Below are 17,930 nucleotides of genomic sequence, written 5' to 3' on the forward strand. Positions count from 1 at the left end.
TTCTTATATGACTGTAAATAAAGATTCCTGATTGGGTTTCTCTCCTTCGAGCCTTTAGGGAAAGATAAGGGAAATATTTTCAACCATCTCTAAGCAGACAGCTGTTCTCTTTTGTAATATAAAATTCCGCTCCCAATTTTTTGGGGCCAGTTTGACTCTCACTTTCATTCTTTCCCCAACTGGCACACCCACACTCCGTCATATTCTAAAGTCAAAATACAGAACACCGATGGCTTGAACTCACGCTCTTTACTGTCTGATTCTGAAATATGAAAAACTGTCTAAGACCTGCTATTTAGAAACTGTCACTGTCACTGTCCTCCTGTTGTTCATGATTTTCTCGAGCGGGCCCCGTAACGTCTCCATTGTGAGACTTAGAAACAAATCTGTTTCATGAATTTATAGCCAGTTTTAAAGGTAAATATAGTATTAGAGATTTTTTTTAATCATTTTTTTTACCTCATCTAACATCTAAACATATGCAGGAAACCATTATTACTCTGTGAAAATAGTTTCTCACCTAAAACCTGGAAGGTTTTGACTTGGGGGATATTGATGACAGCAAGTTTCTGTGCTTTGACTTCTTCATGTTTCTGGGGAGGCTGGTGCCATCCATGCTGGAAGCTTGTGAGAGGTTTAGAAGATCAGTGATATTATGCAGCATCCCACATACCCAGGAAATTATTATAAATTCCTTTTATTGCTTTTGTCTTTGTTTGGGGGCCACACCCTATGTTGCTCCAGGCCTTTTCACGGTTTGTCTCTGAGGGTCACTCCTAATATAGACCCTATGGAGTATTGTAGATCAGTTCCTGGCCAGCTCTGTGCAAGGCTAGCAGCTACCCACAGCAGTATCCCTCTGGCCCCAGGACATTGTTAGAACTTCATCAGTATAATTTTTTGTTTAACACTGCTCCTGAATTTTCTAGTGGAATTGTAAGACAGTAATACTTTAGAAGAAACTTCTTTCTCTGACTCTTATTACACTCATTAATAATGTAGTAATGTCTTAGGCTAGTACCCTATAAGCAGAGTTTGAGACAGTTTCCAGGACTGATTACAAGAGGGGTGTTTCTTAGAAAAATAACTAGCAATGTTTTGCAAAAAAAAAAAAAAAAGAGTTGTGTGAAGCAATATCAAAAAGAAAAAAGGAAAGGTCTGACTAAGGACAAGGTATAATTTTACATAAAGGTCAGGCAGACTTTCTGAATAGAAAACTGAGATGTGGACATTAAATGGATGAAATGAGGAATAGACGCTTGAAATGCAGAAAGGGTAAGGCAAGTAGAGTGGTAGTAAATCCAAGGAGCTGGAGGCAGGCACAGGAGAGCTGGGATTGTTGGAATAGCACTGAGAAACCAGTGTGGCATGAGTGATGTCAATATGATAATGAGGCCGAAAGATAGAGAACATCGTTCATTTGGGACTTGGAGGTGGTAAAGCTTTTATTCTGTGTACTGGAAAATCAGAGGGACGATTTATGATCCGACAACACATGGCAAAGATTGTTCTGTACAGATGATTACAGGAGAGAGTGAGGAACAATGGTAGATCAGAAACAATTTTGATTCATTAAAAAGTGATGGTGACAGATTTGTGTTGTTGTTAAGGAAGGGATATCATCAGAAGTGGTCAGTTTTGAAATCCATTTGAAATTGGACAGTGAGGACTTGCTAATAGATGCAGATCTGTAATTCTTCTGGAATCACAGAAGAGACTGTTACCTTTAGCATTAGCCCTGTGCCTCTTCTTTTGAGCACCTCTCCCAGACCTACCGAATTGGAAGTCTGGGGTTGGATCCCAGCTATTTGTGTTACAACAAGCCTCCCAGATATTCCTTGCATGCTAAGGTTTAAGAAAAATTTGATTACATATGAAAAGCAAAATAAATCAGGAAAAGTTTGATCTGAACAACTAGAAGCATTTTGGGCTTAATTTTAGAGTTAAGAAGCAGTACTGAAAAATGATTGTAAAAATAATAGGTGAGAGAAGAAATGAATGGTGTTTTTTCTCTGGTGCATTAGGAAAACTATGGTGAAATATAAATAGCTGCTACCACCTTAACTTTGATTTTCCCTTTCCTGTCCTTTAGTTGCTGTTACTGTTGTTGCATGGGTAAGTGGTTCCACACTTGGTTATTGTGCTTAGAAAGTTTTTGTGATAGCCCTTGCTAGAGAGTCTCACACATGATTGTGGTGCTCCTACACACAAGTAAGGATGCACCAAAGTTCACACCACAGTGACTTCTGGGATCACAAAGGGCCGTAGTGTCAAAATGGAACTCAACATTCAGGGATGTGCCAATGATTAGACTCAAACTTGAACCAGAGGGGCCAAGGCAGCATAGATCTTTGCATGTATGGGGCCCCAAGTGTATTTCCTGGCATTGCAAAAATAAAAATAAGTGAAATGTTAAATTCGTAGCTTTAACCAGTAAGGCAGGTGCTCTAACTATGTGGTGTGTTATTTATTTATTTATTTATTTGGGTCATAACTATCAAATCCAGGTTCTCATGCATGTGGAATATCACTCGATTGCCGAAATCCATCCCTGATTCACCTCATCTTAACTGTTTTTAAGTTTATAGTTCAGACTGGCTGACACTATGCTCATTATTATTCCATTAATCTCTACGACTCTGTAGTGTTGATAAAATAATAACTATGATCTATTAAACAGCTCTCCAATTTTCTCCTCCCTCCCTGTCCCTGAGGTCTACCATTTTGCTTTCTTCCTCCATAATCTAATTACTGGATCCTTCACTGCGTTGATATGGCAATATTTTAGTAAAAGAAGAATACCATGGAATAGGTGCTTTCAAGAACAGATATTTATTTCTTAGAACTTTAGAGTCTGGAAAATCTAGAGTTAAAGTGCTAGATCTGATGCAAACTCTGTCTTCTCTCTCCTAGCCTTTAAGTCTGTTCTCAGAGGAGGGAGGGACAGATGTTTTGTTTTCGTAGGACAGTATCCTTGTCAGATTCAGATTCTCCTAATATTATCTTAATTTATTCTTATTGCTTCCGCTTATGTTCAGAATGTCATCTTAACGATTTGAAATACAACAGATACATGTAGAGGGGACTAGTTTTAATCCAAACCTTTCATATAAAGGGAATCTTATAGTATTTGTCATTTTGTGACTTTTGAAGTCTAGTGTATTCTGTATAACCTTTAGTATACTGAGGTTAAAGCACTTGATGCATGTTCAAGTTAGAGAATCAAAGTAGCAGGTGAGCAGAAGGAGAACAAGATTCACAGTTATTTCTGTGCTTTTTGTGTCTGTCTGAAACATATCAAATCCAACTGAAATATTGAAACAATCTCCATTTGCAAATGCTTTGAGTTCTATGTGTGGAGAAACATGTGTTTTATTTATTTATTTATTTATTTATTTATTTTCCTCCTTTTTGCATCACACCCAGCAGTATACAGGGGTTACTCCTGACTCAGCGCATAGAATTACTCCTGGCAGTGCTCGGGGGACCATATGGGATGCTGGGGATCAAACCCTGGTTGACCACGTGCAAGGCAAATGCCCTCCCCATTGTACTATAGCTCCAGCTCTGAGAAAGGGGTTTTCAAGGTTAATTTTGTAAAGGGATTTCCTTGTAATCACAACAGTTGTGTTAGGAGGATCAAAAGAACTTGCTAGACATGTTAACAGAAAATATGGTTCACGTCTCAATTTGCTACTACCTGAATAAACTATTTGATTAACCTTAATCCTGATTAAGGGTGGGTGATTTCAAAGCCATAGCAGTAATGCCGCAGTTAGGAAACAGTTAGGGTGCTTGCCTTGCACACGACTCTTCTGGGTTCAGTCTCCAGGAGGCCATCTGGTTCCCTGAGCTTCCCAGTAGTGATTCCTGAGAGCAGAGCCAGAAGTAACCTTGAGCACTGCTGGAGGTGCCCTCCACAAAATCAAGCAAACAAAAAAGATTGGGGGATGTTAAAATAGCTAGGGTTTGGGATGTGGCTCAGTGGGGAAAGAACTTGCCTTGAATTTGTTAATTAACCCAGCACTGCAACAAAGGAAACAATTAAATTATAGATCATTATTCGTCCAAGGAGTTGTCCTAAAGAGAAAACAAAATATTGCATATGTATATAGCTAGCATGGGCTAGAGTGATAGCACAGCAGTAGGGCATTTGCCTTTCGCACAGCCAGCTGGCGGAGCCGGGTTCAATTCCTCCACCCCTCTCGAGAGCCCGGCAAGCTACCGAGAGTATCTTGCCCGCACGGCAGAGCCTGGCAAGCCACCCGTGATGTATTCGATATGCCAGACACAGTAACAACAAGTCTCATGATGGAGACGTTACTGGGCCCGCTCGAGCGAATCGATGAACAATGGGAGGACAGTCTACATACCTAGCATATAGTAGTGTGCAATATATATTTGCTAAATATTACAAGTTATAGCTTTAAAATGTGTTCGATGACTAATATTGTGTTCTGATATTTTTACTAGTTATTATACTATGGGCCGGAGTGATAGCATAGAGTATAAGGCGTTTTTGCCTTGCACACAGCCGTCATGGCCCAGCTGAGTGCGATTCCTCCACCCATCTTGGAGAGCCCGGAAAGCTACAGAGAGTATTCTGCCCGCATGACAAAGCCTAGCACGTTACCCGTGTTGTATTCGATATGCCAAAAATAGTAACAACAAGTCTCACAATAGAGAAGTTACTGGTACCCACTGGAGAAAATTGATGAACACGTGCTATTATACTATATTTGTGGTATTTTCTCATAGCTTCTTATCACATATTTATTTTGATTTAATCTACATTTTATTGATATATGCAATGGATTTTAAAATATTATATTTATAATAATTTCTGTATTTGCACAGTGTCAGTGAATTTTCTTTAAGAGATTTAGTAAATTTTCATGGGAAACCTAAGGAAAATATATTTAATAAGAGTTTATACCCAAACATAAAAGCTTGTAACTATCTCACGGTGATTCAATAAAATTAAAAAAAAAGAAAGAACGAAAGAAAGAAAGTAGAAAATCCGCAGGTAGAAAGTCTAACTTGAGATGCATGCCTGTCAATGGCTTGACTAAGGTGTAATACAGGGAGAATAAAAATATCATGTATTGAAAAAAATATGAGTTTATAATACTGAATGAAAAACATAGCATGTCACTCTATCGTGGGTATCGAAGCAAAACAAATACTAATAATTTCAAGAATTAGCTAAGAAAATCTGAAGAGACTAAATTGTGAAAGGGGGAAAAATGTATTAAAAATAATCTCCTTGAGGCCTGGCGATAGCACAGTGGTTACAAGGCAGCCCTGATCACCCAGGTGTTGTACTCAGCACCGCCATAGTGATTGTGTGGCCAGCAGTCACCTGCCTTTCAGGTGGCTGACCCAGGTTTGATCCCCAGCCCTACATATGGTCCCTGGAGCCAGGAGTAAGCCCTGAGCACCACCACGTGTAGCCAGAAAACAAGCAAAGCTACCCCCAGCTCTACACGATCCTCTGAACATTACCGGGTGCAACCCTGGAGGACACGTTATCTGTGTTCATTTGATAATGGCTCACGCCTTTTGGAAGTTAACTTATCTCAAGTCATATTGCTGAAAAGAGATATTATTGCCTTTCAGGGAAAAATTTTAAAAAGGTGTTTTTTTCTTCTCGTATCTATTTGTAGGTCCTATACTTTTTTTTTCTTTTAATATTCACCTGGAATATTTACTAATCTCAATGTACTTTGTGATGTCAATGCATGCTTATTATAAGAACCCAATGGGATCCACTATTTCTTAATAGCAGATTTTGCAAGGAATTAAGTAAAAAAGAATGCTTTCCAGAACAGTTATGACTCATGGAATTACCTGAAATTAGTCACAGACTTCCTACAGCTTCTTTGGCATTGAGACCAGTCGAAAGTTACTGAGCCAGATGGTGTTTCTGTCGTTCTTTTCCACTCTCTTTCCATTTCCTCCTATTAGAAAAAAAATCAATGCATTGAATTGACTTCATTTTCCCAAGTTTTTATAATGCCTATTCTCTTGTGCTGTTCATTATAAAGTCAACTGAAGGACAACACACACACACACACACACACTCACACACCAAACTCTCCCATCTTCTCAGCCTCTGCCCTTTAAAAATTACGTTCAAGGGGCAGAAAAAAAAGTCCAAAAGCAAATTAAGTCACAACAAATGAATAGATGGAAGAATCCCTGGTAAACTCCAGTCAAAATATCAGTTCTAGTTTGGGTCCAATGAAACTTAGGTCATTGGCACGGGGAGAGGGGAGGAAGTCATGGGGCAGTGCCTCTGTTCCGACCGTGGCCTGCACAGCTGATGGAGTCAGTCTAGCAAACTCCTCCTAGTCAAGCAGTGCCTTTGGCCCTGGGCTTTAAGGTTACATGATGATGCTCTCATCTGTCAGAGTTAGACATATTACTGCTGATGGTGTTATTTCCTCTGTCCGATTTCTCACTCTCAGCACTTAACTTGCTTCAAATGGTAATGTGTGATGGTATGCCTTCTCTTTTGCCCTCCTGCTTGCCAAGTCTGCACTTTTTAGCTCCCTCCCACCCCAGTGCCCTCCTAAAATTAAATGAATTGCCTCCCCCCACAGGAAAGTTCCCACCTGATTTACAACTGCCCTGTAACCCTAGTCAGAGAGAGGACAGAAAATCTCCTGCTCTCTACTGAGTGATGTTAAAGATATGCAAAGTAACTCCAACTGTTTCCTTGCTTCTGGGTGTACATTTTACTTTTCCCTGAAATGTCTGATTTCTTTCTTTCTTCTCTTTTTTTTTTTTGTGGGGGAAGGGAACTTATGAAACTGTTTCATCTACAGAAGATTCTGTTTAAATATTTCATTAAAAATATTTGCAGTCGGAGACAGTTAATGTTAAATTGAAAACCAGTTAGGATTTTCAGCTAATTTTTTTAATGCCTGGCAGCTGGAATGTATCACTGAAATGCTGACATTGTATTATTTAAAATAGCGTTGCCTGTGAGGCTTGGAGAAGCTATTTAAGACGAACCTCAAGAAGACTGGTGAAATAATAGCTCAAGTTATGTTATGTCAGCCAATTCCTCCGCATGGAACAACATTGTAAAGCCAGAGTTGTTATCCTTCACTGAGACATAAAATCTATATCTTGATCCTTTCGGTCATTAAAGGTCCTATAGGAATTGTATCCACGGGGACTGTGCTTTCATCCAGTGTGTTGGCCAAAGGTCAGTTCCATTGGTTTTGCGTTACCTTTCCAATGCGCTCATAGTTTCATTTAGGTATAATCAGAGTACAGTTTTTGGAAGGACTTTGAGGTTGTCCTCTCTTTCTCATTACGTGTGTCCATAATAGAGAAGGGGGCACTGGTTTGCAATTTACACAGAAATAGGCTTCCCTATTGAAATGGCCAGCAGCAAGCCTATTAGAGAAATGAGAAAGTGACAAAGGGTTTCATGGAAGCATTTTATCTGGTAAATCATCTTTGTCACTATTTCTCTTCAGCTGATGAAGTATCTGAGTTGAGAGCGTGAGAAACAGTCTACTACTTTTTAATTTTATCATTTTACAACTGAGGCACTTATTCCTCATATGTGGGGAGATACTCAGTGAGGGCAAAACCATTAGACTACAGGAGGAGTTGGCAGAAAGAAGAGAGTCATGCAGGCGAAGCAGAAGCAGCGGTGGTGGGTCTCTGTCCGTTCACAATTCCCAAGAGTGAAAGTATTGAATGATGAAGATGCTCAGACTCAGAGTTGGAAAGGAGAAAAGTTCATTGGAAAGTAGAAAAGAAAAGGAGCTCCCCAAGTGGGGAGGAACTTAGTATAGAACTAAGTTAGCTATGGCTTTTTGTGAGATATTTATAGGAAAAATGGGTCTTTGTGTGACAGAGAATGCAGGGAATCCACAAGGTGGTTGGGCTCCCTTGTCTTTCTGGTCTTTCTGCCTTTGGTGATGTTCATTACTGTAGTCTTGGGACTCCTAGTTCTAGGATAGAAGAATATGGTCCTGGGGAACTTGGGAATGTTAAAGATAAGGCCTTGAGGGCTGGAGAGATAGCACAGCAGGTAGGGTGTTTGCCTTGCACGTGGCCAACCCGGGTTCAATTTCCAGCATCCCATATGGTTCCCTGAGCACTGCCAGGTGTAACTCATGAGTGCAGAGCCAGGAGTAACCCCTGTGCATCGCCAGGTGTGACCCTAAAAGCAATAAATAAATAAATAAAGATAAGGCCTTGGGGATGAGATGTGGTTGGTTGATGAGGAGAAATGGAACTGCTGGTGACTCCCCTTTTGTTGGCAAGGGGAAACTGAGGCTTCCTCTTTCAAGAGCAACATCTAGCAATATAAATGTAAAATTCCTTACCGCCATTCTTTTTACTTTCTTTAAGTTGCTTGAAAGATTTTTTTTTTTACTCTGACAGTGTTTCTCAACCTTTCTGATCATACCCTTCTTTCTATCTTGTTTCCTAATCAAACGTGCCCTTCTAGTTTCATCCTTGGGCCTTTATTCAATGTGATTGTTGCTTATGCCCTCTCAGAAATACTAGGTGTGTAAACTCACACAAGAGAGGGGGGCACAGCACACAGCGGTGGTGGCTCTGTCTCTCCCACTGCCCACGTTTGGTAGTCTCACCCTTCTCCCACCCCAGGGAGGTTGATGGCGATGGTCAGGTGGAGGAAGGAACGAGGGCCAGGCTGGTTGGTATTAGTAGCAATTTATTCTGATCCTCTCTTCATCTCTGTCTCTGCTCCCTTCTTTCTCCCCCATGCTACTTCATTCTCCTTCTCTCCCCTTCATCCTGCTTCTCTTCCTCTGCTTCTTTCTTCTGAACCCCTACCCCACTCCTCCAGTACAGTTAAATCCTCTCTCCATGAGGAATTGGGGGAACAATTACACATAGGTGCGGTCACAATCAATTGGGGTAGAACTCTTAGCCTCAGGCCGCTCCTAGGACAGATTCTTTCTCAGCCAGGAGGACCCACCCTAGAGCAGAATCCCATGGGTGTGCCTCTCCTCTCCTTGTCCCACAAGCATATAAGCATATATGATATACATCGTTTTGTATGGATACAGTAAGAAATATCTTAAACTTATAGAATTGCTCTCCTAGGGTCATCTCGATCTCAGACTACAGTGCTGAGGCCAGATAGTCTTTCCCACCCCTAGCAGGATCCTAGTCTCATTGTTACTTTTGGATCATGACAGCATTTGTCTATGATCAAAACTCTTAACTTGTAGTTAAGAATCATGGCACTTTGGCCTGGCCCATTTCGCTGTCAGGGTAGCTCACCCCTTGCCATGGCTCCATTCAGTCCCTCGTTGGGACCCTGCTTTTGGGGTGTTAGGAACTAAGGACAACTGAGGCTTAAGTCAAGAAAGAAGATGCCTGGGAGTAAATAATATTCAAAGCCAATTAAATCCTAAGGTACAAGGCATAATGTTAACGGTCTTCCTGTATCTATTCAAAAAGGGTATTGCTTTAAAGTAAACTGTTCATAAGGCATAAGGAGAGGAGAAAGGCAATATTTCACTCATTCATATAAAATTATAGATTTCTGGGAAACTGACCTTACAAATTAACAGTCTGATTAAGGGGAAAGCTGATTAACTGGGTGGGAAGGAGAGCATAGGGAAAACTGTTTACAGATAAACACAATGGAAGTGCCTCAGGAGCACTGTGATGGGTGTAACCAGATAACCTAAGCTTCTTGTGGAAGAAGGACAAAGCAATGTTATCCTACACTAGGGACATTCAGAGATCATGTGGCTACTCCCATTTGAGAAATGCTGGTTTAAGAATTAAATTAATAATACTCTTTCAGCCATCTCTCCAAGTCTTAGAACAAAGATGTTTCTTTATAAGTGATAAATCTTTAGGTTTCTTCTTGTAACAAGAGAGAAGGCCCATATATAACACATTTTGAATATAAATTGATACTTGACTATAAAATACTAATTCACGAATATGTGAAAAAGAATGGTGTATGACGTGATTGTTTTTATGAAATGGTTTTGATTTTAGCTTTCGCCACACCCTTGGTTCTCAATAGATTGTTATCCATCCCTAGCAATCTTCTAGTTATCTGGGCTTAAGCCCTTTCCTTGCACATGGCAGACCCTACTTTGAACTCAGAACCACATGTGGTTCCTTGAACACTGCTGGGAGTGATCCCTGAGCACAGAGCTAGGAATAAGCCCTGAACACTACTAGATGTTCCTCAAAAACCAAATCAATAAAATAAATAATTTTAAAATATTTTTAAAACTAATAAGTTTTTCTAAACTGTTGGGGCAAGAAGAGGTTCCTAAAATTATTTAAAGAGAGAGAGAGAGAGAGAGAGAGAGAGAGAGAGAGAGAGAGAGCGCGCTCTGGAAGTATCCAAATGTTAAGTGAGTTTCCTAAAAGGATGAGATGAAAATGATCCACTGGACTAGGAGTGGGTCATGGGCCACTGGAGAGAAGAAAGCCCCAAGGCAACATGGGCAACTAGTTCTCTTACTTCCTGTAATAAAGGCGGAATGTTTGACTTGAGCGAGGATTGCAGCTAGTCTTTTTCTGTAAAGCTTAACCCCCATATGAAGGATAACATTGATTTGTCCTTTCTGCCTTTCCACAGGAAGCTTAGGTTTATTGGGTTGCACCCATTCCCAGCCTCCCAGGCACTCCCATTCCTCTGTGTTTATCTGTAATCTCTTTTTTGTGTGCTCTTTTTGTATAGACACAAGAAGACAGTGAGTGCTATGCTTTTGTAATTTGGAAGTTAATTGACTCTGAATGATATTCACTCCTGGGCATCTATTTTCTCCACTTAAGCCTCAGTTGCCCTTACTTCCTAGCACCCCAAAAGCAGGGTCCTGATGAGGGTTTGGATGGACCCAGGGCAAGCTGTGAGCTCCCCTGGCATCAAAATGGGCCAGGACAAAGCACCATAATACTTAACGATAGGTTAAAAGCATGTTCATGGACAAATTCTGTTATGTTAAAAGTAAGAACTGGATTAGGACCAAGCTAGGGTTAGGAAAGTTTAATCTGGCCTGAGCACTGTAGTTTTAGATCTATAGTGAGATATCCCCAGAGGAGCAACCCTTCAAGCTTAATGTATCTCTTAATGTGTCCATACAAAATAATATTATTAAGAAGTAAAATTAAGGTGAGTGTTTACATGGTTATTGGACTCAGGAAAGGAGAAAAACTCCTACGTGGTGTTTTGCCATTGAGCCTGATCTCCTGGTCACAGGCCATCAGGGAGGGCTTTCATATGTTGGATGTGCTACCTGACCTAACTATGGTTGCTAACACCAAGTTTGGGGAGTCGGGAGAAACTAGAGAGAGATCAAAGCAGCAAGTTGAGATCCGGAGAGATGAGAGAGGGAGAAAGGAGGAGACAGGAATGAGGAGCTTGGTAAGGTTGGAACAGGCAGTGGAGAGAATGGAATAAATGACAGCTGTCACCAGTACCATCCTGGCCCTTGTTTTCTTCTTCATCCTCCCTTGGCATTGGCTCTTCTGGTGGTGAAGTGGCCCAACACCACCAAATGCAGACGGCATTTGAGAGAGCCGTGGGATGCCTAGTAGTTTAGTGATTACACACCCAAACCTAAAGTTGGGCTTCCATAACTTTTCTATTCTCTGATGGCCAACTGGAAACTGTCTTGGCATGCTTAAAGGTGGAGCAGGTTTGAGTTTTGTTCCTCAATTGAAGATAAGAAGAGCTTTATCATGGATTACTACCTTCCTTGTGAACAAGGGACTTGGGGCTCCTGACTTTGTAGAGAGGAGACATTTGGGCCTTTCTATTTCTGGTTCTGTAGACTGGTATTTCTTCTGGAGATTCAGAGGTTTGGGGATTTCTTCTCCTTGTCTAGATTTAGATTTTTTGCTGTATTATTTTTGGTGAGGTTTTATTATTATTATTATTTTTTAGTGGAACCTCTTTTTTCCCAGGGGGTCATCTTTTGTCCTTGTCAAAAGTTTTCTGGTTCATAACATACTTTTTAAATTTAGAAGAACTAAATAGTGCATTTTCCTACCACTTCATTTGCAATTTGAATAAGTGATCAACTTAAATTTCTTATATATGTAAATATTTATAAGTACGGGGAACTAGTGTGGAAAAATACAATATTTGAATATTGTATTCAAATTGTATTCAATTATATTGAACATATTTTTTTAAACAAGTGGGAGTGATAGCACAGCGGGGAGGGCATTTGCCTTGCATGTGGCCAACCCAGTCGAACCAGGTTCAATTCCTATGCCCCTCTCAGTAGCCCGCCAAGCTACTGAGAGTATCCGTGACATATTTGATATGCCAAACGCAGTAATAACAAGTCTCACAATGGAGCTGTTACTGGGGCCACTCAAGCAAATTGATGAACAAAGGGAGGACAGTGACACAGTGCTACAGTGCTACTTTTTAAATATTTTAGAAACATTTTAGTGTATCTTGCTATCTCCATTCAACTCATGAAATGTTGATGTCAGTGATCATATAAGTAAAACATAGAAACCTACTGAGGTACTGCCATTCAGCATACAAGCATACTTGCCAAGAGCATACAAGCCCAGGATTTAGGTGGTGATTTTATTTCAGGTATTCAGCGGACTTTAGTAAAAAAGGAAAAATTGACAATCACAGTATTTGCCCAAACTTGCTCATTTTATGAACTGGAATAAAAATTCTTGTTATCAAACATTGAGCATGAATCATTTTGAAGTCCTTGGACAAAATATTTAATTTGAATTTACTCAGCCTTGTAAATAAATTTAAAATTAATTGGCCTCCACAAATTTGGCACCAATTTCCTCTTCCCCATGGTGCCTAACTTCTAGTTAATGAAAGAAATTGACATTACTCTCCACTTCCTTCTCAGACATTAGTTTCTGCTCAAGTTTTTCAGTATCTATTACAGATATGCATCTATTATAATCTACTGAACTGCTCTGTGGGAAAACAATTCACGTCATGATAAAATATAGATTTAGAATCATTAAAGGATTATAGATTTGGCCTAGATTTTCATGTACTGAGTAATAAAGTATGTTTAGAAGGTAGGATTCTATGCTGGGTGGGGAGGGGGGGCGGTTCTCTGAAGAAAATTCCTAGATGAACTGACACAGGTGAAAAATTCCAGTGTGACAACTGAGGGTGTTTTTTGCCTTCACTGTTTTACTATACAACTAGTTATATGCAAAGTAAACACACACACACACACACACACATACGCACATACACACAAACACACAAATTAATGCATGTGCTTCCTCTTTGTCCTCACTACTTTACTGGGCAACTAGTTGCCTACAAAAATATGCATACACATGATCAAAATTACAGCATGTGCTCCTTCCACTCATCACTCATTTAATCCATAGAGGAAGCAGTGAGGAATGTGGTTAGAAAGAGAAAGGAAGTAAGTGTGTGTGTGTGTGTGTGTGTGTATGTGTGTTAGATGCACAATAAGATTTTTGATCAACTTTATAAGCAAAATCTGGCTTAGTAGGTATCTAATGGATTACAGATGTGTTCCTCAGAACCTCTTTATCTCTCCTCAAGCCTTTATTCTTTTGGTGGGGAGGGTGCAGGGGGTTGTTTTTGTTTGGGGGGCCATACTCTGGGTATTGAAGATTTACTCCTGGTTTTACAGTCAGAGCTCACCCTTGGCTGTGAATAGCGACAACATATGGGGTGTTGGGTTTGAATTGCGGTTGCCTGTGTGCAAGGCAAGAGTCCTCCCCACTTTCACTATTTCTGTAGCCCCTTAAAGTTCTCAGTTCTCAGGCTACCTGAGCTTTTTATTCTGTACACTAAGTTCCGTCAATAAATAGTTTGTATTTTGCAGCAGAGATGGAGTTCTAATGGAGTTTAAACTTCAAGACATGATTTTAAAGCAAGGCTGGCTAAAGCGTATTCTGTTAACCAACTTGGTTGGTTACAAAAGGCAGAGGTGGCAATACACACGTTATGAGAAAGACAAACTTTTCAATTAGTGGGTGAAATAAAACAAGCCATAGAAGGTAAAAGAAATGCAGACGGATTTGGGGACACTATAACTCTGAAGCTTAGATGTTGCCTCATTGATTTCCTTGTAATATACCTAAATTGCAAGTACTGGTGTAGTCAGAAATAGTTTTGGAAATGGAATGTAATGAAAAGTTACAGCGATATATCGGTAGTAGTCATGGCACAAACAAATAGACTGGAAGAAAATATATACTGACTGTTTTGTCTTAGTCGTTTGCATATTTTAGATTTTCTTTTCAAAGCAGTTTTGTGGTCTGGGACCATAGTACAATGATTAAGGCCCACGCCTTGCATACAGCGAATGACCTTTTATCACTGACCCCCATGGTATTTCTTCCCTCAGTATCATCATTGAGTGCTTCTCTGAATTTTTTTTATTTTATTTTTTTTATTAAAAAAATTTTGATAGTGAGACATCATGAGGTACAGTTGCAGACTTACACATTTTTGTGCTTGGGTTTCAGTTATACAATGATCAAACACCCATCCCTCCACTAGTGCCCATTTCCCACCACCACGGATCCCAGTATCCCTCCCACCCCCCATCCCTCCCATCCCACCCTGTCTCTGTGGCAGGGCATTCCCCTCTGTTCTCTCTCTCCTTTTGGGTGTTGTGGTTTGCAGAAGAAACATTGAGTGGCAATCATGTTTGGTCTATAGTCTACTTTCAACATGCTTCTCCCATCCTGGGAGGATCCTCCCAACACCTTTATTTGGTGTTCCCCTCTTTATCTGAGCTCCCTTTTCTCCTAGTATGTGCGGTTGGCCTCCAAGTCAAGGAGTAAAATTCCTGGTACTAATCTCGGTCATTCTTGGGTGTTAGTTTCTTATTTTGAAAATTTGAAGCATTCCTGGATGTGGTTGTGGAGGTCCTAGGCCCTGCAGTGTACAAGCTGCATTGTGTCTGTGAAATGGCCCTCTTCTTGAACTCCAGGTCACTTGGCAGAAAGCAGAGGACCCCTTGTTATTCTTGACACTTCTTCCATGGCCTTCTTTCCACCACCACCTCCCCTCTCAAAAAAAAAAAAAAGGATTTTTGAATTATAGTATGTCAGAGAAGCATACGAAGCTTGAAAAAGGCCATGCCTTGATTGTCAGATATGTATTTGAAATGGAATGAGTGAGTACTGAATGGCCTTCAGCCCTCAAGAGACCTCCCTGATACATTCCTCCAAGAACTTCCCTCAGCCAATAGATCCTTCAAGTTAAGAAAACCCGATTTTTTTTCCCCCTCAAATGTCTGGACCAGATAGATGGCAGGGGAGAGTTCCTATCCATTGTAGACTTGAGGAATGTGTTTGATATTTGACCCTCTGAATGGAGTTAATGAGCAAATCTATATCGGGGGCCAAGTGGGAATGAAAAACCCTTAAACTAGTGCTGTTGATGTTCCTTAGGCCTGTGCTACAGATCTCAATGAGACAGACTCCGACTGGTCGGCCATGAGCAGTTCCTGGAGTCTAGGGCTGTAGGAGACAGTTTCCATGTTGGAAGGGTGTTTTATAACACACACTCTTGAGAGTTTAATGCACCTGAGCACACCGCCCTCTTCCAGTGTGTCCCATGCTCCACCCTTCTGCCCTTGTGTTCAAGCGCAAGCATCATTCTTCACAATAAAACTGATTGTCTAGGGAAAAGAATTGTGATCTCGAGTAAATTTTTATTTCTTTTTTTAAAATTTATTTTATTTTTGCTTTTTGGGTCACACCCAGCAAATGCTCAGGGGTCACTCCTAGCTCTGTACTCAGGAATTACTCCTGGCTGTGCTCAGGGAACCACATGGGATGCCAAGGATGGGACCCGGGCGGGCTGCGTGAAAGGTAAGGGCCTTCCCCACTGTACTATCACTCCAGTCCCAAACTTTTTGTTTCTTGACAGGCAAGGAAACTCATGTTACAGATTGATGACACACTTTCCATTTGCTATTCAATGCAATTTTCTCATCCTATTGACTCATTTTCTCACAATTATCATTGAGAAGATTGTTTTTTTGTGTGTGTGTTTCTTGTTTAAAACAATAGCACCTCAGGCCATTTTAGATTTTCCATATTTTATCAGATATTTTAACATATTATAGAAAATATTTATATACTTGTGTTTTTTTACTTTAAAATGTTATATTTTTATAAAGTTACTTTCATTTGTCTTAAGCAACTCTTAATCGAAGATATAAAATCTCTCATCTTCTTTTACTCCCTGGTTGCATTTACTATGTGATTCTTTATGGCTTGTTATCACTTGCTTTAAAACATAGAAGAACATGCTTTTAAGGATAAATGGAGAGTATTTATTCTGTGGTTTCTTTAAGAACACTTTAAGAAGAATACAATTATATTCTGTGAAGTCATTCTTTTAATTTTGTGGGAAAACTTGGATTAAAAATCTAAATATTATTAGGTCACAACATTCTCTTCAACTATTTAAAATTTAATAGGCAATTAGAGTGCAGAATGAATCTTGGATAGCAATGCTTGTGAAGTAAGTAGTAAGCAAAGCTTAATGTAGGTCAGTGCTGGCTCTACTTCAGTGGCATCAGAATCATCGAGGAGTGTTACAACACAGATTCCTGGACTCTATCCCCAAAGGTTCTCATTTAGGAGAATATGTGTAGTGCTTAAATTTTTGTATTCAGAGCAGGCTACTGGATGAGACTGATGCTATTCACCTATGTACCACATTTTGAGTAGCACAGATTAGGAATAGTCCGAGGATGATAATCGTTGTTATTATATTATTTTTTCAGAAAAATCATCTCAACTGTTCGAGAGGATACCAGTGCCTCAAAACCAATGTCAGTAATTTGCAGATACCAGGTGATGCCAATTATTTTATCAACCATCTTGGAGTTCCCACAGTGCAGTTTGTTTATGAGGACATGAAAGCATTAGAGGTAAGCATTTCTGAAAATGCATGGCACACACTATGCTGATATGTAAATAGATATACATATAAATAGCTACATCTATACATATAGGTATATCTGTATACATATAGGTATGCATATCTATATATATAGATAAACACATCTATGCATATATGTGGCTTATATACATCCATATACATATGCATAAATATCATATATGTGTATATATATGTATATAAAACTATCAGACATACTGTATTTTATTCTATTTGTCCTTGTCACCAAATAGGTCACTATAAGGAGCTACTTCATTTCAAGTTTTTCTTGTTCACAAGCTTTGTAGCAGTATTTGAAAACATCAGCTCTTTTCAATAGTCTTGAATTCAATTTAAAAAGATTTATACTGTCACTCACATTTTCACAGTGTGCTTTGCAACAAGAAATTTTCAGTAGTTGGATTAACATCAAACCATAATTGTAATCTTCAGTATTCACAGAAACAGATGACATATGCAATAGATTCTCCTCTCCTTGCCCAAGGGAAAAACTCATTTCACCTGCTATGTATTCATGGATTAGCTATCCCAAGTTTGTCAATAGCTTTCCTGCCTAAAACTGTGCTATGTTTTGGTGAAGATAGGTGGCTTTTCCCCAAAGAATATTACAGAAGCATGATTCACTGTAATTAAGTCTGTGTGCATCCATCTGTTGGACTCCAAGCTTTTTAATCTTCTCAGAATTATGTCACAGGAAACTTTCTCTGTAGATCTAAATCTGTTAAAATATTTTGCCTATTTTTTTTTTTTTTTTTTTTTTTTTACAAATTGTGCTTGCTTTATTGGGAGCTATTTGAAAGTCTCTGGAGTTCCCTGGTTGTGGTAATTACTATATTCAAAAAGCAGCGACTGAAAATTAGAGTAAAACCTGCTTAACTCCTTAAATATAAGTGTTCCAGGGGCGGAAGCCAAGTGATGCTTGATTTGCGCACAGACAATGCAGATTTGATCTTCCTCACCACGTAGACTTCCCAGTGCCCACCAGGAGTGATCT

General features: G+C 39.7%; 1 protein-coding gene across 2 annotated transcripts in view; it reads left to right on the plus strand.

Moving 5' to 3' along the window:
- Positions 1–17,930, plus strand: part of NAALADL2 (N-acetylated alpha-linked acidic dipeptidase like 2) — a 1,034,250-nt gene that overhangs the window by 770,966 nt on the left and 245,354 nt on the right. For both annotated transcript variants that reach the window (XM_056110705.1, XM_056110706.1), the window contains exon 10: positions 16,761–16,907. In XM_056110705.1, the coding sequence (XP_055966680.1) occupies positions 16,761–16,907 (147 nt within the window). The remainder of the gene's footprint in view (positions 1–16,760; positions 16,908–17,930) is intronic.

Source organism: Sorex fumeus, unplaced genomic scaffold, assembly GCF_029834395.1.
Source record: "Sorex fumeus unplaced genomic scaffold, SorFum_2.1 ptg000010l, whole genome shotgun sequence".
Lineage (NCBI taxonomy): Eukaryota > Metazoa > Chordata > Mammalia > Eulipotyphla > Soricidae > Sorex > Sorex fumeus.